We start from the raw sequence: 23,287 nt of genomic DNA, 5'->3' as shown, positions 1-23,287 counted from the left end.
CAGGGCTTGGTCCCAGCCACATAGATAAGATTACCTTGTTATAATGCGCTTGAAGTGCTACTGTGTTTAAACACTGCTTAAACACAGCAAAATCTATAGCATGGACAGGACCCAACTGGTACTGGAATGACTGCTACCTAAAAACCCAAATGCTCCATTAACAAATATTTCTCTCTCTTTTATATCTATCTGTATGGGTTCAGTTCAGTACATCTGTCTCAGTCTCTAAGTAGATATGTTACAATGCTCCAACCCCACAAAGCACTTGAAGTAACTTCTACTCTGCATTCAGTACCAAAGAGCAGGTAATACAAACAACTGTGCAGCCAGGAGGAAGAGAAAGGATTAGGGTTCTACTGAGGTAAGTGGTCAGCTCCTGCCGCATGTCACAGAGAGGCATATGATCAACAAATATGTAGCAGTGAGGCACACCTGGCAAGCTAATAAATATCTGCTGTTCAACGCACTGTGGGGAGACTGGGATACAGTATGCTAAAATGGCTGCCAGAAAACATCTGTTGCACACAATAGGGTACGGAACCCAGGTGCATGTGAGCACTGAGGTTAAACCGTGTGGTTAGGAGATGTTTGCCGTGTGGTTAGGAGATGTCTGTACCTTTGGACGCTGTCAGGCATGTTGCTCCCAGATCTCCCCGTGAGCTGCAAACACCAAAGAACTTGCAATTGCTGCAGTGAGGTAACTAGGTTCAAGCAGACTCTTGGAGTTTCTGAATACCATTTCTGGGTACTGCTGGGTGCTACCATGCATGTCCCTACCTTCCCAACCCCTGCCTTTTAAGGGAGGTGCCAATGCTTCAAGCCAAGTTGGTGTTTTTTGCCTTTTGTTTTGGTGCATAGGCTCCCACAAGGGAAGTTATTTCTTGTGCAGATCTTGTAACTCTGGGTCAGCCTCTGGAGTAAATTTTTCTCTGACTCAGACCTACATGTAAGCACACCACCAGCCTCACTGTCCTGCTTGCACAGCCATGAGTGATTCACTCTTTGCTGAACTTGGGCACATTTATTCCCCTTGGAAAACATGTGCATTAGCACTGGTCCACTAAATGCACAGCCACTCTGTCTTTAAAAAAAAAAAAAAACACAGATGAACTGGATTAGTGATGTTTAAGAATTAATATCAGTGGGCCAAATCCTGAGAGCTCCAGCTCCTCCTGACATCAATGTATGTACTGATGTATCTCAGCAACAGAATTAAGCCAATGAAAGTTAACATTAGTTTCTCACACATACTGCATCACTGGTATTCTTCTAGCAACTGCCAATACCTGATGCTTCAATGGAAGAGGAAATTCACCCACCATGAAGCAAGCCAAATGTGTCAGAGATACACATGTTGGTAAAAATCCCCCCTGACCTTTTATAGCTTATGTCCTGAAGTATAAGATTTAATTACACTTACCCTGGCATAGATAAAAAGTGTATCTTAATGATGATCTTGCTCAAGGAATTGAAATTTAGCAAAACATTTTAAAGATTATCTGAAAAAATGGGTTTGTGCCTTTATTTTGTTTCTTTAGGCCTGATAAAAAATAATCTGCTTGTTTGCCACACTAGAAGGGCAGCTCTTATTATTTTTATTTTTCCTGGAAGATTCTATATATGACTGGAGAACTAATAGGACTATGACATAACAAGCAGAAAGGAAGTGAAACCTAACAAACTGAAAGGAGAAGTGATTTTTTTTGGTCAGGCTGTTTACCATCCTTCATTGGTTCTTTTTTACTATTCTAACTCAAACACCCAAACCACACGTGGGAGAAAAAACGTTCATAGTTAAAGGCTCAAACTTCAATTAAGGTGTGAGAATGCTCCTACTACAGGTCTCTGGTCCTCCAAGGAAACTCCAGCAAAAAACAAACAGAGAAGGTAAGTCTTGATACTACTGATCTTTCTGCAGTTTAAACAAGCAGAATATTTTTAAAAAATAGAATCCAATTTTTCATTTTTGAAGGTGGCCTGCAGAAAAAAAAAGCACAAATCCAATTTTTCATTTTTTCCTCTGCAGGCCACCTTCAAAATGTTCAGACACTAAATTGTAATTAGATACACCTCTACCCCGATATAACGCTCTCCTCGGGAGCCAAAAAATCTTACCGTGTTATAGGTGAAACCACGTTATATTGAACTTGCTTTGATCAGCCGGAGTGTGCTTTACCGCGTTATAGACGAATTCTTGTTATATCGGGTCGCGTTATATCGGGGTAGAGGTGTACTACAGTATTACATGTGTTTACAATTATATACAGAAGCAAAGTGGTAGGAAATACTAAGTAAGCTGGACTCTCTCCCCAACATGGAAACTGCAGTCAGGAAAGCAATGCATTGTTAACAGGTACAAAATGAAGTGTTCTTTCAAAAAAGTATATTATGGTGTTCAATAAAGAAGAGAGTTAGAACTGCATAAGAGAGCATTCTCATTGACAGCCTTAGAATTGCAAGGATGAATCTTTTGACAACAGAAAATGCTCAAGTTTTCTCTCATAAGGGACATTTCTTCAAACTAGGTCTGTGGAATGCTCTAAGTCTATGGCTTGATACTGTACCTCACAGATGTCCTTGAGATGTTTGATATAGACTCTCTCCGTGTTCATTATTTCTTGTATCACATTGGTTCTCATCTGATCCTTGTTTTCAGCAATTTTTTGGCGATGTTTGCTAGCATCTGCATGTTGCTCTTCATCCTGGATGCTACCACAATTTTCTCCAAGTTCTTCCTGATTAACTCGTAGCTGCATTCATAACAGAAAAGACAGCTAGAGTAGTGCAGCAAGGTGTTACAAAAACAAATGTTAAAAATTATTACAAACTTTATTTAATTACAATAAAGGCAGCTCATAACTGATTATTAATTATTATTATATAACTGGTCCCCAGTCCTAATAAGGTCTATCACGTAACTCTTATGCAAGTATTTCCACTGGCTACTAATGTAAAGGTTTCAGTAATGGGCCCACTCTTTCTTTCCGGGTACCCATATGGCCTTCAACACCATAATATCCGAAGGCCATCATATAAATGTTGCCTGTATTTTTTGTTAACAGAAGTGCAGATTTATTAGAGAGACCATGAGCAGTGGGCGCTCATTACCAATACTCAAATAAGTAAATTGTGGCTTTATTTTTCATGTTAAATTCGGATGACACTGATCTGAAGTAATCAGTTACAGTCATTTCTTCTTTCCCCAATTGTCCTCCTTTCCCAAAGAATTGGGCACTCACACTCACACTGATCTCTAAAGTTAAAAATACATTTTTCTGAAGTGAGAGTATCAGAAGAGAATGCTGAGTAGAACAGATGTTCCCACCTCCATCCCCAAAACTGCTGTGCTCTTTCTGTACATATTGACCACTCTTGAGTGGTATTAGTGCTGGTTCCTTTACCTCCATGGGACATAGTCCAAATAATAATAATGATAAGCTGGGTCTCTGTCCTCATTTCTATTTGGATTTTGAAAGGGTTACCCAGGAGTAAGTGACAATAATATGTGGCCAAGTAGATTGCAAATATTTGGGCCTGATTCTCTTTTTGCCCTGTCCCTTGTGTAGTCTTTTATGCCTGTGAAAAGTGGTCATAAGGTGTTACAATTTTGATTTGCAAATGCAAGGCAGTGGAGAATCAGGCACTTAATTTCAATTTAATATTGGTTTGGGGCATTCAGCATGAAACAAGGATATAAAGATATGAATGCTTAATCGAGAATAGCAACATTTAACAAAATAAAACAAACCATTGTTATATTGACATTTTACCAGGAAACTGATGTAAAGCTGCAATAATGCAGTGGTGAATCAGGCCCTGGTTGTAGAAAAGAAACAGACGTAGGTTACTAACCCTGACAAAGCTAGCTGGAAACCAGGCTTCCTTGTCTTCATTTCTTCCCCACCACCAGTCTTTGTTGGAAGCTTCAAGGACTCTGATGACATCCCCAGCTTTAAAGCCTAGCTCTTGATCATCCATAGTCACGTGGTCCCACAGTGCCTCTGCATAGACCATGCTGCCATCACTTATCAGCTGAAATGGGGGGGGGGGAGAGAGTTGGTGAAGGACAAAAGCTCAGCAAAGACCAATCTGTAGATGGCTAGAAAACTAAACAAGCATAATTAAACAAAAAGGAGATAAATAAATACAACCTGTTGCAGGATGAGCTGAGTATTTTGAGAAATCTGTCCTTGTATAATTATCTGTCTGAGAAATTAGATAATGCAGCAAAAAGGTCTGGATCCCAGACTCCCAAGCTTGAGTACAGTTATATGAGGCATCATCACTTTAACCAAAAGGTTAGACATACTGGAAAGTATCCTCCTCTTACCTCATTAATTGCTAGCTGTTCCCCTCCAGGCTGCAGGTATCTAGGGCTGGGTTGGCAGAGCTCCTCATAACTGTAATCCTCCTCACTACCATTGTCATCAACTAAGGCAGAAGATTCAGTTCCACCATCTGTAACAACTAAAACAATAGTGACAGGCTTGAAACAGAGTAATTTGGTTTAATCAAAGCCTTCTCAGAAAAGCAAACATACAAAAACCATTTAATAAAAAATGTGAACATAAAACTGCCAATAGGCTAAGGCAAAACCCCTTAGAAAGTGCCTTTGCTCTTGAAAATATAACACCACCACATTTACTTAAGGAGTAATTTTCCTCTCATTTACACACCCATACAAATTGGGAATAACCCCACTGAAGCAAACAGAGCTACACAGAAGTAGACCTGGATGTAAACCATTAAAATTTTTGGGCCTGTGTCACAGGTAGGTAGATACAATAGTTTCCTGCAGGGTCCCTGGTTCAGGGGAAAGAACTTAGGTCCAGATTTTAAAAGGTATTTAGGTGTTGTTGAGCTCAGGAGTCCAATGCCTAACTTATTTAGGAGCCTAAGTTAATTTTCAAACAGGGTTTAGCCACTTAGGAGCCTCAATCCCATTGACTGTCAAAAACAATTTAGGCTCATAAGTGCCTAAGTCTCTTTTGAGAATGACACTTAGGGTATGTCTTCACTACCCACCGTATCGGCGGGTAGCAATCGATTTATCCGGGATCGATATATCGCGTCTCATTAAGACGCAATATATCGATCCCTGAACACGCTCACCGTCGACTTCGGAACTCCACCAGAGCGAGCAGTGGTAGCGCAGTTGACGGGGGAGCCGCGGCCGTCCATCCCGCGCCGTGTGGACCCCAGGTAATTCGATCCAAGATACTTCGACTTCAGCTACGCTATTTGCGTAGCTGAAGTTGCGTATCTTAGATCGATCCTCTCCCCCTTCGCCCCCCAGTGTAGACCAGCCCTTAGGCATTGCAATTCTGAGCACAGCAATGCCTAAATACCCTTAAAAATCTGGGCCATAATCTTTATATGACTCTTAGGCAGATGGTCAGAGGCAGCGGCCATAATAGGCCAGGTTAGTCTCCCCTAACTTAGGCCATGGGCCCACCCATACTCCGCCCCGAAGCTCCACCCTTGCTCTCCCTTCCCCTGAAGCCAGAAGGGACTCAGCTCGGGCTGGCGGCCTGGCAAGCTCAGGAAGCTTGGCTGACCAGCAGTCGAGGGGTTGGGCCAGTGCTAGTGTTACCAACTGTCTAATTGCAGAAAATCGAACACCCTTGCCCTGACCCCTGCCCCGCCCTGAGGCCACGCCTCTGCCCCACCCCTTCTCTGAGGCCCCGCCCCTGCTCACTCCATCTTCCCTCCCTTTGTTGCTCACTCTCCCCCACGCTTCCTCATTCGCTCATTTTCACTGGGCTGGGGCAGGGAGTGGGGTGCAGGAGGAGATGTGAGGGCTCTGTACTCTGAGGTGAGGCCGGGGATAAGGGGTTTGGGGTACAGGAGGGGGCTCAGGGCTGGGGCAGGGTGTTGGGGTGCGGGAGGGGATTGGGGCACATGCTCTGGGTAGCACTTACCTCAGCCAGATTCTGGAAGCAGCCAGCATGTCCCTCCGACTCCTAGGTGAAGGGGCGGCCATGGGGCTCTGAACACTGCCCATGCCTGCAGGCGCTGCCCCCTGCAGCTCCCATTGGCCGCAGTTCCCATTAGGAGCAGCATGCAGAGCCCTGTGGCTGCCCCTTCACCTAGGAGCCAGAGGGACATGCTGGCCACTTCCGGGAGCCATGCAGAGCTGGGTAGGGAGCCTGCCAGCCCGCCGCACTGGCAGCACTGCCAACCATACTTTTAACGGCCTGGTCAGTGGTGCTGACCGGAGTCACAAGGGTCCCTTTTTGACTGGGTGTTCCGGTCGAAAACTGGACACCTGGCAACACTAGCCAGTGCTCGGACTGGCCTGGGGGTCAGGCCAGTACTTGGGCTGGCCAGTGGCCCGGGGGTCACGCCGGTGTTGGGCTGGCGGGTGGCCCTGGCAGCTGAGGCAGGAAGGCCAGTGCTCAGGCCGACCGGCGTGGCTAGGATGGGCTGCCCAGCAGCCACAAGATGCTAGGGTGGGTGGGCCGGGGCTTCTCTGGCCATGGTGCGGGTAGGGGTAGGTTCAGGGCTCCAAGGGGCAGGGATGAAAGGGGCGGGGCCAGGGTAGCCTCCCCGAAGGGGGGATTCATGCGCTGCCCTTGCAGATGGCCTGCAGTGTAATCCTGCATGGAGTAGGCTATGAAGGAGAAAAAAGCAGAGAGTAGAACTAGGCGGGAAATGGTTTTCCTATCCCATTAAAATTTTCAAGATTCAAAAAAAATTCTCCATTCTGTGGTGGAATGAAATCAAGCGATTTTGAATTTTTTTGTTTTTTGTTTTTTTTTGGTGAAGAAAGGCAGAAGAGATGGGGAGATTACAGCACTCACATGGAACCTGGGAGAGTCAGGTTCAAGTCCCTGCTCTGCCAGATTTGGAAGAGGGACTTGAACCTGACTCTCCTACATCCCAGGTGAGTGATCTAACCAGCAGGCTATTGGCTATTCTAGGTTGGATTTCTCCCTCTCTAACTCTTGTTTTGACCAGAAATTCCACCTTGAAGCTGAAAAACCTCCCCAGCAAAACTTTTGTCAAAAATTATACATTTCCACAAAAAGGTTGTTTTTTTGTTTGTTTGTTTTTTGACAAATCAGCATTTTTTGACAAAAAGCCAGCCAGCCAAAAAATTCCCAACCACCTCTACCAGAGAGGCTTGCCTTGCTTTTTGGATCACACGCAGATAGTCTGTACAGTGTAACCCATAGGTTTTCATGACAGTATAGATAGCCCTGTCTATATTAGTGCTTACACTTGCACCCTTGCAAGCATTTCCGTTTACATGGATACTAATTTTTCCAAGAGTAATCAAGGCCATAGGATGCAGAGATCAGTTAAAACATTTACCTTGTGGCTTTCTTTCTTTAGAAGGGCACAATTTTGCCCTTAGTCTTGACATAAAACAACACAGTTATTCTACCCACCACAAAACATTTTAAAATACACATTCATATTAATGTCTCATAGAGCTAATCAAGGAGGCTGCAAAATTCCTATTAAAAAGTTGAGATCTCTCAGCCATAGGCTTACAAATCTGAAAACTAATAGAACTATATATTTTAAAAGTGGTATAATTTAAAACTCACTGACATTGTTTTCCCGAAAATCTGTAAATAAATAATATATACAAATCAGCTTCTAGCCTCAAATCTGAAGTGTTAAATTTCATCCCAGATCTCATTTTTACAGCCGCATTGTAATGTCAGTACTGACAACTGGTTTGTTGCAGCAAAGATAGTAGACATAAATACTCTAAAACATTTAACTAGAGATGAAAAAGGAGTGTAATTTTGGGGCTGGTAACTGCTCATGATTCCTTACCAGTCAAGAGGCTTCCATTGCCTTGGTAGCTAGATTTAAAACAAACAAACAAACAAACAAAAACAACAACCAATCACTTTCTCTCTGTATCTATTCCTCTAATGTTTACCGGCAGGAGTAAATATTTTACAGATAGGGATGGGTATCCCTGGAGCTCTAATGGATTGCAAAAACTTAAGACAATGTGAGCCTGATTCTGATCTCTATCCAGCTTTCCATTGGTGGTAACTGTTGATTGCAGTGGAGTTTACATTATTTACAACAACATGAATGTGATCAGAACGAAGCCCAGGGACACTAACACTTGATAATTTTAAATCAGAAACATTACAGAGAATAAAAGAGTGAACCTTCTACTCACACATACCCATCTGAAGGCTCTCCAGACTCCAAAATCGTGCCATTTCCCACCTGGCTACCATGCTGCTGTCAAAAACAACGTACAGAGTAGGGGCTTGGCCTTTAATAGGTGAAGCTTAGTCCTAAAAGATTCACAGAGAACCAGAAAGGCTTAGAGCCTTTGAGCTACTGAAAATTCAGAAACAGCTTATTCATTGCTTTGAGCTTCTGTATGTGCATATCAGGCCAGAGCCTACTTAGAAACTGACAGCGCACTCACTGTTCCGTATAGCTGTGGGTTTAGTGGATCAGTGACATCATGGGGTACCCTTAGGGAGGAAGTTACAGAAAAGAAAAAACCTGTATATACAGTGTTCATTGATAATGTACTTACAGTCTACTGCACTGTAGCTAATGACACTGCAATGAAGAATGTTTTTCAGTCCTGTCAGTGCCAGAGAGTGTATTTGCTACTTTTCATTAAAGCAGCTAAATGTGAATTAGAGTTTCAACCTAAATTCAAAGGATACATCTCTTTTACTCCAAGTCACAGGAAAAAGCTATTGGGAGTTACAATTTCTTCTAGCCATATGCAAAAATATGTCTTCCAATACTGCTTTGCATAACATTGTGCATTTATGATATTATTCCAAAATGTAATGTGTAGGTATAACTATACACCCAAAGGTATTTTTCACAGTTCTTATATGCTGCTGTTACTTCACAACTAAACTGTGATATATTTGTTTGGTTACAAGTGACTATCACTACATTATAACCCAAATTCTAAACAGCAGCCAATTGCTCTGAGGGGTGATGGGGCAGAGGAGGCGTTCCCTCACTCAGGCCACAGCCTCAGTGTAACTCTACCACAGGGGGTAGAGAAGGAAGGACACGAATAGCCACTTAGCCCTGTCTCCACTCATTCCATAGCCCACTTCAGCAATGACCCCACCAACCCTCTCATGTCAGAGCACAGGGGATGCTATGGAGATTAGCATCTATCATCCCAGCATTGTGCTCCCCTTTGCATAGGGGAATTGCATCGGTTCTAGAGGCAAGGGCAGGATTTGCCCCTACAGTCAAATCATGTACTCTTCAACAACCTGCATTTGTACTAATTTTTTGAAAACTGGTATAAAAAGAAAATCCTGAAATAATTTTAAAAGAAGTCATGGTGCTATATGTCTGTGGATGGGACTCAGAATTACTGATTCTCTATATGGAAACAACATCCTTTAGCTATGCCAGTCCTGTTACTAGGGGCTGGTTTCTCTAGTAATATGCTCAGAAAACCACCAGGGGACTTTGCATACAGCATATCACAACACCCACAGAAATCACATGGTTTCCTATTGTACCATCTCGGGGAGAGAATGAAATTCCAAACTTATAACAGAATATTAATGACGTTTGTTTACTAAAATCCAGGATCTGCTGCATTTTGAAGACGACCAGGGGACATGAAAAATACAGCTCTCCCGTCTGAATCATTGAACTGCACCATAATTCCCTGCTGAGAACAGACTTGCTGAATAATCAGTTACAATAAGCTACCGTATATTATGAAAAGCACATATACAGCACAGTTGCAAGGTGTCTTGCAATACAAATCAGTAAACAACTAAAAAATGAGTCATCCGTAGAAAATTCCTTTGCTTAAGTCATAAAAAGCCCCCAACCCTGGGATCTGCATCAACGACTGAAGAATTCACACTGAACAAGTGCTGTCCAGACAAAATCCTAAAACTATAACATAAAACAGGTTCACCCCTTTGAATTACTCTATCACACCTCTGAGAATGTGAGTATGCAAGTGAAAAAGGAATAGCATAAAATATGGACAAAAAAATTAAGTTAAGATGGTTAGATCTCACTACATTGAAAACTCCTTTCAGTAGCGACTCAGGGGACCAACAAATATCTGTTTGTTAATTATGGTCTAATATCCCCTGGCCTTGGCCTATGTGAAGTCAATAGTGAACTGTCATTGATTTCAATGGGATCAGCATTTGCCCCCAAAAGTTCTGTATGTCCTTGTGGTCCCAGCCCCATGCTAAGCAAGGCAGCCAAAATATCACATGAGTTATTGTGGGCCAGTTGCTTGTTGCACAAGAGGATTGGGGGAAGGGGAGAAGGACGGGAATGAAGAAGCACAAATAACTGAGGACACAATCAGACATGCAGAAATCTAAATGACATCAACTGCATCCATAAATAAATGCAGACACAAAAAGAGAGGCCAAAATGAGGCATCCCTCACAATAAGAACACAACTCTGCACCAGCACCTCAGCAGGGCTTGCAGAGTTCTAGGCCATGTATATGAACATAGGTCCAACCACATTCCACCTCTTTTCAAGTCGTAACAACTGTACAGTTTACACAGTTCCTTCTTTCCTAGGAAGAAAGAAGAAACATCAATACTGCTCAGAAGTTATTGCTTCAATATAAAAATAAAAGCCTAATCTCAGGCTTTGGGTCTTAGAATCAGGTTTTTCCATGGTAGGATTTCTCATTGTCCTCAGGTCTGCTTCAGAGCCCTGGTCTACACTACGAGGTTAGGTCAAATTTAGCTGTGTTACGTCAATTTTATAAGCAATGCGTCTACACACCCAACACCGTTCCGTCGACCTAAAGGGCTCTTAAAATCAACTGCTGTACTCCTCCCAGGTGAGGGGAGTAGTGCTAAAATCGACCTTGCTGGGTCAAATTTGAGGTAGTGCAGATGAAATTCGACGGTATTGGCCTCCAGGAGCTATTCCAGAGTGCTCCAATGTGATCGCTCTGGACAGCGCTTTGAACTCCGATGCACTAGCCAGATACACAGGAAAAGCCCCAGGAACTTTGAATTTCATTTCCTGTTTGATCAGCATGGCGAGTTCAGCAGCATAGGTGACCATGCAGTCCCAGATTCGCAAACAAGCTCCAGCATGGAGTGAATGGGAGACACTGGATCTGATTGCTGTATGGGGAGAAGAATCTGTGCAGGCAGAACTCGGATCAAAAAGAACAAATGCTAATATATATGCCAAAATCGCACAGGCCATGGTGGACAGAGGCTACAACAGGGACACACAGCAGTGCTGCATGAAAGTTAAGGAGCTCAGGCAAGCCTACCAAAAGACAAAGGAGGCAAACGGTCACTCCAGGTCAGAGCCCCATACATGCCGCTTCTATGATCAGCTGCATGGCATTCTGGGGGGGGACCCTACCACTATCCCACCATTATCTGTGGACACCTGCAAGGGGAGAGTCTCACGCAACAGGGAGGAGGATTTTGTGGATGAGGAAGAGGAGGAGGAGGAGAAGAATGCGCAGCAGGGAAGCGGAGAATCCGTTCTCCCCAGCAGCCAGGACCTTTTCCTCACCCTGGAGCCAAGACCCTCCCAAGGTGGGTTCCCAGATCCTGAAGCTGGAAAAGGGAAAAGATCAGAATATGTAAAAAAAAAAGGCAAATTAACTATGTGACCTTCCATTATTCACTGGAACTACTTAAAAAACTCTGCAACCACTGCCAGATCATTTCCCAATATTTGTGGTATGGCCCTGACAGAACCTTATTTTCCTTTACTTTCCAGCTTTTTCCTGCACAGTAACCGACCCCACCATGAAACTCTGATTGGCTGTGGGTGAGGGAGAGTTGTCATTTAAATCCTCTCATGTCCAGCTAGCATGAACTGTAACTCCAAATCGAACAAGAGTCAAGTCTGTTGGGAAATTCTGAATATTGAATCTAAATTCCCATCAAACATGTTCCTGCTACCCCTAACAAGAACCTCATCTCTACTTGTGCCGCTTGCACATCAGAGACCCAAAAAACAGCTTTTAGTGGGTGTACACTAAAGTGAGCTGGTACGGCGTACTGGTAAGAAGCCAGTACTGGCCCGTACACAGCACGTTAAAGCGCTGCCACAGCAGTGCTTTAACGTCCCTGCCCCTTCCCCCCCGCCCGTAGGGACCCCGTACTGGCAGGGCCACCGACAGGGGAGGCAAAAGGGGCAACGATGTTAAAGTGCTGCCGCCGCACTTTAATGTCATTGCCCTTTTTCCTCCCCCCCCCCAGGCCGCTGACGGGAGGGGGGTGAAAGGGCAGCTGCCCCAGGGCTGGCGATTTAAAAGGGCCCGGGGCTCTTGGCTACCGCAGCAGCGGCCAGAGCCCTGGGCCCTTTTAAATTGCTGCCAGAGCCCCAGGTGGCGGGGGCCAGGCAGTGCAGATGGGCTGGCTGGGGGAGGCAGAGCCCCCAGCCCGCATCCCTTCCACCCGAGGCCCTGCCCCTTCTGTGGGCCAGAGCCACCCCCGTACTGATAAGCATTTATTATTACTTTCACCCCTGACTATATCTATAATTTTATATTAGGTAACACAAAATAAAACTTTCCTGTAACTAAGAAAAAATAGAAGTATTGCTCTTGCTGTCTCCTAATATTCCGCCCACTTGCCATCAGGACTTTGATTTAGAAAGCTATTCACGCATGACTTTTGTAGTTATAATAACTAGTTTGCTAACGTAATATCTAGGTATGACCAGCATTGCTTTGATTTCACTCCTTTCCCAAATGACAGAAATCCTTACTTTCATAATCTGTTATCCTCAAACAATTAGTCAGAGCTAATTTTGATTCTGTTAGGAATCTAGTTACAGGCTGCTGAGCTGAATTCACTTTGGGCCAATGGTGCACCAGCACTGAGGTTCCCCTACTCTGAGCTGAAATCACTAAGAGCTGAAATTACAAAAGAGTTAAAGTTATAAAGTGCTGTGTTAACTAGTGGGGGAGCCTGAAGCTATAATAGTGGGGGGAGAGATAGCTCAGTGGTTTGAGCATTGGCCTGCTAAAACAGGGTTGTGAGTTCAATCCTTGAGGGGGCCACTTAAGGATCTAGGGCAAAAATCAGTACTTGGTCCTGCTAGTGAAGGCAGGGGGCTGGACTTAATGACCTTTCAAGGTCCCTTCCAGTTCTAGGAGATGGGATATTTATGAAACCTTGGATATACTAAAGCTAAAATAACAAAGAAGAAATTCATCTGAGGTAGCTGTATTTGTTAGCCAATGCTATTTTTCCAAAGATGAAACAGAAAGCATAACTTTAAAAAAAAAATCCCTACTTTATGATATTTAAAAGCCTGACTTCTTCATCCTAGCTCATGATGGATTAGTTCCTTATTCAGTGAGAAGTCCTACTGGAATCAATGGGATTACTCATGGTGAGAGGTACTACTTAATCATTTCAACTGGACTATAAATTCTTCTACACTTAGAACTGTCTCCAATATTGTAATATTTATACACACACACACACACAATCTCAATACAACAGCCAGTAATTCCCAAATTGTGATCCATGGAGCACCTGCTAGTGATCGGAGAACTGGCTGGTCCCATTTCTAGCTGTGAAATTACATTAGAAGAGGCTAAAGGTACCTTGAATACTTACCTAATATTACTTTTCCATCTCATTGATTGTCTTCTGTGGATTTTAGCATGCAGTATGTAAATACCCTGATAGCTAAAATAATGTATTTGTGGATTAAGGGTCTTCCTTCCCTGGAATTTAGATAAAGTTGCATGATCTAGTTAACAATTCGACTTGGAACTGGTATGAATCTGCAACAAATACAGGCTCCTGAAAAATTATTTGATTAATGCTCTTAATTTTTAATAAAGAAACACTGAAAGTGCTATTTGATAAGATCTTCCACTTCAGTCACAGTAGATCCTGATTTCAACACTACTTACTCCATGTATATATGGAGCAGTACAGTGAAGGTTGTAAGTGGCTTTACAGCAGCTATTCTTTAGAATACTGAAGTGAAGGGGCCTGAAGTGAAGAATGCACTTTGACTTTTTAGGCCCTTGATAATGAAAAATGAGTAAAATTGCTCAGAGGATGTTCTCTAGTGTCTGAAAGAAGACAGATGGTATTGACCAAGCTTCTTTTTAATATCTCCTGCCAATTAATGATTTATGAGACGATACTACTGTTCTTGCTATCAGCTTGAAATAATGTGGCAAGTAAGTGCTAATGATAAGCAGAACTGGAGAATAAATGTAAGGGGCAAAACAAAAGGACATTAAAAGACACTGCTTCAAAAAGGCATTTGATTTTACAGTCCTTTCTAAGGATTTGTACTTCCCATAAAACTGGATAAATGTCATGGGCTACATTCATTCTTGTAGTAAGTAGGTGCAACTCCCATACAAATCTCTGGGACAAATCCTTTGGTGATTTAGGGTTTTTCTACATTGGAAATTAATCTGAATTAACTAAAGGCGTGAATTTAAAGTGCTTAGTTAAAGTTCATTAAATCCCTCTCTGAACACTCTCTTTCAGCAGTTGCCACTTGACTTCTGAATGAGAGCCTCCATACAAAGGCTTAGTGTGCTTTAATGGACTTTAAATTTATACCTTAAGGGCACATCTTCGCTAGCCTCGTGGCAGCGCTTTAACGTGGCTGTGTAGTTGTGGCATAGCGACCTCCACAAGAGGAATAGCTCCCAGAGCTGGTGCGCTGTCTACACTGGCACTTTACAGCGCTGAAACTTGCAGCACTCTGGGGGGTATTTTTTCACACCCCTGAGCAAGAAAGTTGCAGCGCTGTAAAGTGCCAGTGTAGACAAGCCCTTAGTTAATGCAGCCTACCTTTCCACGTAGACAAGCCTTCAGAGAGCAGTAGGGAGTACATGGATTGAAATATGAGTACAAGCGGTAAAGGGGAGCAACTTGAATCAATTTAACACTCAGTGGGTGTGCAACACAAGTGTAACTTGAGCGTAACAGGACAAGCACTAACAGGAAGGTATAAAATAAAGCAGCTTCATCATAAGCTACTTTACCATTTGCATCAATTTACATCCTATGTGTAGTTTACACCCACCATCCAAGGCACTGATGAATTGGCTCATTCTCTCCATTTTTGTAACACATTTGGTTTGTAACTCCTTAAAAAGACCTGTAAAACTTACCATTAGATGCTCTCATTTGCCGCCTCCGTCCCACTCGATCCAGGCCAATGGGGGTGCTTTGTGAAAAGGTGAAGGGCCGGAACCTGGCTGAAACAGCTTTATATGGGGGAACTTGGTGGGCTGGAACAGGTGGCCGTGTTATTGGCTACAGAGAGAAAAAAGAAAATCCATTATTATTATTAGTAGTAAAAGCTACTAGTAAGCCAAAGACAGCTACAGGTATGAAACGGGGTTTCCTTACACTCTCAAGCTAACTATATGGACACTAAGAACCCCTAGTTCAAGCAGTCATTAAATTGATTGAACACCACATTCCATACACAATATTATGGTAAATATCTTATAGCATTAAGGTTCTCTGTTATATTAAAAACCCCATAACCTTCTGTTATGTTTAGGGACACTGTATATTCTGCTTTACAGTCTTCACTCCATAATATTCCATGTCTAAAATGCTCTGGTAGCTAACATCTCAGAACAGTTTACTGTAATGTCAGCCAACTATAAATATGTAACAGAATGGAAACACTGAAAAGAAAGAAAGAATAGACATTATACAACCAGGTGTGTTAATTTCCCAGAATGTTGTTTGAGATAAACGTCCTGCTGCTGAGGAACATACTTTATAGTTAAGCCAAAAAAAGAATCTTAAACCTGATTTTTTTCTTAGAGCTTATCTGCATGGCCCCTGGACTACAGGGGTGTGAACTGAAGTGTTGCACTGTCACTGCCCTGTGTAGACGCTGCTAGCATGAACTAAAAGGTACCTAGATCACATTAATGTAGTCCTGTTTGAAACGGGACTACATTAACGCAAATTAGGCATCTTTTAGCTTCTCCTGCCGACCGACATAGCTACTGACATTCATGAAGGTGGTTTTATGATGTCGACAGGTGAGCTCTCTCCTGTCGGCCTGGTGGCTACACGAGCGATCTTACAGCAGTGCAAATGCATCGGTACAGCTGTGCCGCTGTAAGCTCACTAGTGTAGACATGGCCTTAGTTTCTTAATTGTTTTTTCTCTTAGGCTTGTAAATTAAGCATATAGAAACACCAGATCCTCTCTATGAACTATTTGTTGACCCACTGGTATGACACAAATGATTTACTATTGCGAAAGCTTTTTCCCCCACACCAAGTTGTCAGACAAAACAAAACGATTTAACAGCACTTTTTTCACATTCCACTGATGTTCAACACTTTCAAAAAAAAAAAAATCTGCTACATGAAAATTAGGCTTTAAAAGCTCTTTATGAAATAGTTCTGATATATGTGTTCCTCAATCATAAGTCTTTTTCATACATTTTAACTAGCAATTTACCTACCAAACACCAGACTGAAAAATATCTTGATATATTTTAATATGATCTAATTATTATTTCATTCTTTACAAATTTTCTCCTTCTATGGTATATCAATATCTCAGAACTGCACTACTGAACTAAAGCAAGAAAAGCAACTCCAAATTGTTCCATAACAAACACCCAATATCCGCAATGCCAATTACTTTTAATGTATTTATTCCTGGGCAATTATAATTTAATCATTAAAATTTTGATCCTGATCCCTTTGTAGGCAACAGAAGAACTGCTATTGAACTTCAATAGGAGCAGGATTGAGACCTAAATGTCCATTGTTATTGGTCATAAAAAATGTACCTACCTTGGAAGTTGTCCCATATTTTTGGTCTTAACTCCAAAAACAATGTATTTGTTTAACCCCATCTTTGTGGCAGAAAAGCTGCAATTAAAAAAAACCTACTCTGTTCTTTGGCTCTTCATTAACTGATGCATGGAAGCTACAAGAGGAAAGCACTGATTTGTTTCCAGTGGGAAACAGGTGAGGTTATTTTTAAATAAGTTGCACACTGTAGCAAAGATTGGTTTTAAAAAAATGACAACATATTGCTGAAATCCTTGAGGTAAGTCTCAAAAAATATGGGACACCTTTCAAGGTAGGTTGGACTTAAAGCCCTAACAGTATTAAAGAGCACCTCTTGAAAACCAACTAATATTTATTTACAATTCATGAAGGCATAGATTTGATAATAATGCTAAAGGCTCACATGAACACAAAAAGTTAAGTATCTAATGAACTAATTAAACAATATAGATGTTTTATTAGGGACTGCAGCATTGGTCTGTACACAGACAAAACTTCCATTGATTTCAATCCGTTTTGCTGGAAAAGAGTGCAGGAGAATCCAGCTATTTTTGATCAGGAAAAAGTAAAGGACAACTGTATTATACTACAGAGTGAAAGAATTACTGACTACATAAGAATATCCATGTTAAAAAATAGTTTTCAAAGGAAACTCTGAAAAACCTGTCATTGTTTTAGCATTTCTATTCAGGGAGTGGGATCTTTGTTTCTTTTCAGTGGGGGCCTTGCTTTTAATGACACTGCATTGAATTTCCCAGCATGAGGTAGAGTCTCATGAGGACAATTAAGACTAAAAGCAATCAGGTCTCTTTAACAACTTCAAAGTACTTTTAAAGGAAATGCTATAATTTTTTTCCGTGTTCAGTCAATTTAGCGATTGCTTGAACTAGGGGTTCTCAAACCTTTTCGTTAGGTGGAGAACATGTTAACAGAGAGAATGCATTGTGGTTAGGACTTGAGACCAAAGTTCTCTTACTATCTGTAGAACATGTACAACTAAGCAGGCTTCTTTTCACTGCCTCAACTCTACTGTAGACTACCTCTAGGGGAGAGAGGGGTGCTTTCATTTCCCAAATATATTCATTCCTTGACCTCGTAGCACAGCCAACAAAGGGGCCAGTTCAAGTAGTTACTCCTGGGGGCATTCTGCACCAAAAAATTCTGTGCCAAAAAAAATAAAAAATTCTGCACACAGTATTTTAAAATTCTGAAAAATTCTGCAAATTTTATTTGTTAAAATACCACCACATAATCACGCCAGTTTCAATTATTTTGGTAATTTATTTCAAAATGCCTGTCTACAAGTATGTCTGTAACAATACAGACAGAAAAAAATTCCCCCAGGAGTAAAGAGTTAAAGAAACCCCTATTACAACCCAGTTCCTGTTTCTCTGCCCCCTTCCACTCCCCCGAAGCCCAGGCATCCAGAGGGAGAAACCGCCTGATGATCGGTCCCAGGCTTGCATGGAGTTTCCTGTGCACCGCCCTCTCCTTCCCTCAGGACATGCTGGGATCTGCAGCTGTCAGGAACCCTCTAGCCCCCTCCTCCTCCCTCTGTAGTGTCTTCATGTGCTAACTGGGCTCTGCTGGGTCCAGTGGCCCCTAGTGGCGGCCAACAGCACTGCAGCCCATTTTGTGGGGGAAAGAAAATTCTGCCCGCACGTTAATTTCTGCAAAATTCTGCATTGCACAGTAGTGCAGAATTCCCCAAGGAATAAAGTAGTGTATGTTTTTCCTGTGTGAATACCTGTCAATTAGAAACTGGACTGAGACCACTAATTTCTCACAAGCTACCCAAGTGCTGTCAGATTATATCAATTTTGGTTAGCTGCTGCTCATAAGCATATTTAAGCAAAAGAGATTGAACCTGAGCCACAACCCATTAAAGTCAATGGAAAGACTCCATTTCATGTTAGCAAATCCCTGAGACATCCAGTCTGGGATCCTGGTCTGTTCTACAATGTTTTTGAACGGATTATCCATTTAACTAGACGTGTGCTAATTCCAAGCAGTTCATACCCATAGCTTTTTAAGAGGCTCGGTTTCAAAGGATTATGAATACTTTATTGTATTTATAATATTATTTGTACGCACCTCTCACTTGAATTCTACATCCTGTGTGTTGTAGACTAATCAAAAATACATGTGACCTTATTATAGACAAATAAGCATTTTTAAACAGCTACTGGAAATAATGTCCCAAGAAAGAAAGAGGGTTAGTTTACAATGCAAGCAAGATTATCCAAAAGTCAAGATCTTATGTTATGGTTTTTTTTACAAAAAATTAGAGACAAGGAAAGTGAAACAAAGTATGTGATGTCAGCTTGGAAAAAGAGAAGAAAGGAAAGGAAATGTCCACTCTATTTTCTAGCTTGAAGATAAAGGCAAGGAGGTGGAAGAGTCTTTTGTAGTTTGCAGAGAGTACATCTTATATCTTACTTGTGTCAGCAGATCTTCTATTTCTTCTGTTTGGCTGCTCCCATAGAAACTGACCCCACCTATTACAGAGATGGGTCTTTGTTTTCGCCCTCTTTGGAGGCCTACTGTACTGATTTGAGCCATAGACTCCACAGAAGCCAATCCAGGCTGACTTTCACCATCTACACAGTCTGTTTTCTGAGACTCTACTGCAACTGAATCTTCTGGTATTGAGAGACTCCTGCTTGCCAACTGACCATAGTCTGAGAGTGGCCTTGGCCGAGATCTTTTTCCAGAGCCCCATCTTCTGGGAGTGAACTTTTGTGCATCTGTCCTTTCTTCATCCTGGGATGGGGACATCCTCCACTGGTCATCAATAACAACCTTTTTAAAGGTGAACAAGTCAAATAAGCCACAGCATTTTCAGATACAGAAAAATTTTAAATATGTTTTTCATATGGCATATGGTTTAGCTTGCTATAAAAGTGCTACAGTACTCATAAACAACACCATATTATAATAAATGAAACTGACGCTTCAGGAACAAATTAAATACATAACTTTGCCACAGAGACATTACACTGTATGTAATGGCTAACGATGACCCATAATCATAAGCACGAATTAGGCAAATGAGCATTACTAACAACATTACTATGATTGGATTATTATCTTCCCAGTGGCAACAGATCCCGACATAAATACCAAATTTGCTGAACAAACAGCCTGAAAATAATGTCTGCACAGAAAATATGATACACGGTTTTCTCTTTTTTAAAAGAGCTTTATGCAAACATTTAACAGAAATGTATTATTCTGTTCTATTTTCCTTCCACAATGAAAAGAGGTAACATTGCAGGCAGCTAACAAGGGTAGTTGTGAACTCGGCGACTGAGCACTGAGTCTGGGAATCAGGGGAACTGAGCTCTAGTCCTGTCTCTACAAGGGACTTAGTGTGTGACAATGAACAAGTCATAGGATCTACTGCTTCAGTCTCTAAAATGAAGATAGCCATGCTTACCCCCTTTTCAAAAGTGTTGTAGATCTGCTGGTGCTGTGCATACCGATTGTTAATTACTTTCATGAACAGTGAATTTCAGCCAGTTTCATTGTGACTTAGTGTGGGCTTTGGTTCATCACTTCCACAAGGCCAAAGCATGGATGCTTGAAAGGGAAATCTGAACTCTTACTGTGTTGCCTGATTCACAATCTATTGAGAACAATTTACATCTATATAAAATGTAATTGCTAAGATCAACCCACTGAAAATGATGATGTTGCACACTATGGGCCCTCGGGCCGTGTGTAGGGGGAGCAACCCATGGGAATTGCATAGAAAAGGGATGTGGAGTTGAATGGAGGAGAAAAGGCTGCTCAGCTGCTCGCTCATCTACAGTACATAGCCACAGGCATCCTCTGTGCTGCAGCTTAGCACAGGGCAAAATCTGCAGGCATTTGGGGTAGTGAACTGTGGAAGAATTTGTAGGGCATGTGGTCTGTGTGTTTTTCTCTCAGTAGAAGTGGTCTTAGCTTACATAGCAAAGTCACTTGTGGGTTAACGTCGCAGTTTTTTGGCATTAAGTTCTGCTCTGTGACACCTCCAAAGACAAGCACAAGATGCATATACAGGTAGTCAAAAAGAGAGAACCAACTGCAGGCCAGCACATCCACCTGCCACACCACCAATAGGAACCTTGATAGGTGCATAGAGGGATGTCAGCGCTAGAGAACTGCAGGATTCAGTTCAGTGTCCTTAGCTTCTTTCCCTTGGCCTTTGTGTCTTAGTAAGGGAAGCATGTGGCAGAACAGCAGCCCTCCAATTCATCAGAATTTTGATGGTATATTTTCCCATTCCACAGATTTTTACACCAAAGGGAATAACTTGGCCTTATATTACGGTCTTTGTGTGGTCAACCAAAGGCTGCTTCAATGAAACCATCTTTGACCCATGGCGGAGCCAATGGATTGTAACAGAGATTTCAGTCCCTTGTGTCATGATAAATGCAACACAGAAACTCTTAAGCAGCTTTAATAGTACACAAGAACCAGAAAAGTGCTGAATCTGCTACAACTGGCATAATGCTCTGTAGCAGAGAAACAACTTAACTTCTTGAACAATTTTGACTGAGAGCCAAAAGAGAAAGAGAGAGAAGGAAAATAGTATCCCTGGGCTGACAACCAACTTGGATGGATGCCTGATGAGATTTCAAACAGCTGAATTAGAAAGCTCTTTAAAAAAGACAGGCTATAATGGCTATGAGTCATTGCTGAGCTAGCAGACCCAGTTGTAGTAACGCAAACATACCACAAGCTTGTGCTGTTTGCTTTCGCTTCCTTCCTTCCTTCCTTCCTCTTTCCTCCAGCCCATTTTTTTATTATAGCTTGCATTACAATTTAGAAAATAGGTATCTTCTCAGTGCTCCTAAATAACAAATATTTCAGCCTGCGATATTACATTTATGCGAACGTTAAAAGATTAGAAATGACACATATTCAGCAAACAAGGAAAGCACTTAAGATACAATATTTGGTTGTCAATTAGAGCAGGGCACCATGGCATTTCAGCCATTTTCTATTGCTGGAATTTTATATATTCACAGAACATGCATAATCTATGTCTGCCCACCTTTTTGGAAGGCCACCATCATTAAGCAGCCAATTTTTGTTGGTCCTTCGAGTGCATCATTGTGTGCAATAATTTTAGGTACTACAAGGAATTTGTAGTCTAAATATTTAATTTGATTATTGCAATAAGAGGGGGGAATCAATACAGGTAGCATTCTGCACTAAATTATTCCACTGACAATGCAAAATTTATTATTATAAATAGAGCAAATAGGTACGAATTCTATTGCAATTTCTGTAGAGAACAATTAAAATTGATCTCAAACAAATCTATAGATCCTAGCAAATGGCTAGTACTTTAACTGGTGTAAATAAGGTTAGCTCCACTGAAGTCAATGGAGCTATGTCAGTTTGCACCAGCTGAGAATCTGGCATTTAAAAACTACTCCTCTGATAGCAGCAGCAGAACACAGATTTAAATAAGGTCCTAGAAAGACCTACCTTAGGGTCTGACATGGATAATGGAGCTCCACATACACACTGAGAGAGCAAGGAGTTGACTCGAGTCATTCTATATTTTTGTTTTACATGGATTTTTTTCTTAGAGAAAAACACATCCGAACAGACCTGCAGTGCAACTAGTAAGGCAAAGCATTCATTCCATGACCTTGTACTCTTATACTAAGGAAAGAACACGTCACATATCATCTCCTAATCTGCTGTTCACACTCCCATCTTGAGCAATAAACCTGTGCAAACAGACAGACTGTTCACCATTTGCAGCACTCCACCTAAAGTACAGTAGCAGATCCATATAGTAGTGCTTAATTTCTGTTTTCCAATACATGATGCTAAAGTACATCTATTTTTGGGCCTAGATATGTAATCGATAACATAAAGCACTGATACAACAAAGAACATAACCCTCCCAAAACCAAAATCATAATCTCACTCCCATTGGTGATCAGTTACTTGCTAAGTAGTAGTCCCACTGATGTCAGTCAGAGGACTCATACAAGCAATTGCTTATCAGTGGGAATAAAGAGTTCATTATCTAGCAGGCAACCCCGATCCTGCAAGCGTTTAAGTATGAGTGTGACTTGTGACATCAGTGGGATAACTCATATGTGTGCAGAATGTACAGGTCTCAGGCCACTGGGCCCCAGTCCTGATCTCTTTTACACTGGTGTAACTTAGGGTTACCATACGTCCGGATTTCCCCGGACATGTCCGGCTTTTGGGGGCTCAAATCCCCGTCCGGGGGGAAATCCCCAAAAGCCGGGCATGTCCGGGAAAATCGGAGGGCTCGGTGGTGCTCGGCCGGAGCCGGCGGTGCGGGGCCGGTGCGGGGCCGGGGGCATGGTGCCGGGCCGGGAACCAGGGGCGCAGTGCCGGGCCGGGTGCGGGGCCGGATGGGGAGCTGGGGGCGCGGTGCCGGGCCGGGAGCCGGGCCCGCGGGGCCGGGGAGCCGATCAGCCAGGCCCGCGGGGAGCCGAGCCCGTGAGGAGCCGGGGAGCCGGGCCGGCGGGGAGCCGGTCAGCCGGGCC

General features: G+C 42.4%; 1 protein-coding gene across 6 annotated transcripts in view; it reads right to left on the bottom strand.

The window, feature by feature from the left end:
- The window catches only part of SPATA13 (spermatogenesis associated 13), a 114,688-nt gene that overhangs the window by 26,159 nt on the left and 65,242 nt on the right, over positions 1-23,287 (bottom strand). For 5 of the 6 annotated variants that reach the window (XM_034758740.1, XM_034758738.1, XM_034758739.1 and 2 more), the window contains 5 exons: positions 19,197-19,559; positions 15,096-15,240; positions 4,331-4,467; positions 3,853-4,032; positions 2,565-2,750 (listed from right to left, as the gene is read on the bottom strand). In XM_034758740.1, the coding sequence (XP_034614631.1) occupies positions 2,565-2,750; positions 3,853-4,032; positions 4,331-4,467; positions 15,096-15,240; positions 19,197-19,559 (1,011 nt within the window). The remainder of the gene's footprint in view (positions 1-2,564; positions 2,751-3,852; positions 4,033-4,330; positions 4,468-15,095; positions 15,241-19,196; positions 19,560-23,287) is intronic. The other variant, XM_034758743.1, reaches the window with a different exon arrangement.

Source organism: Trachemys scripta, chromosome 1, assembly GCF_013100865.1.
Source record: "Trachemys scripta elegans isolate TJP31775 chromosome 1, CAS_Tse_1.0, whole genome shotgun sequence".
Lineage (NCBI taxonomy): Eukaryota > Metazoa > Chordata > Testudines > Emydidae > Trachemys > Trachemys scripta.
Note: the sequence above shows the minus strand (reverse complement) of the source record. Positions and strands in the feature narration are given on the sequence as shown.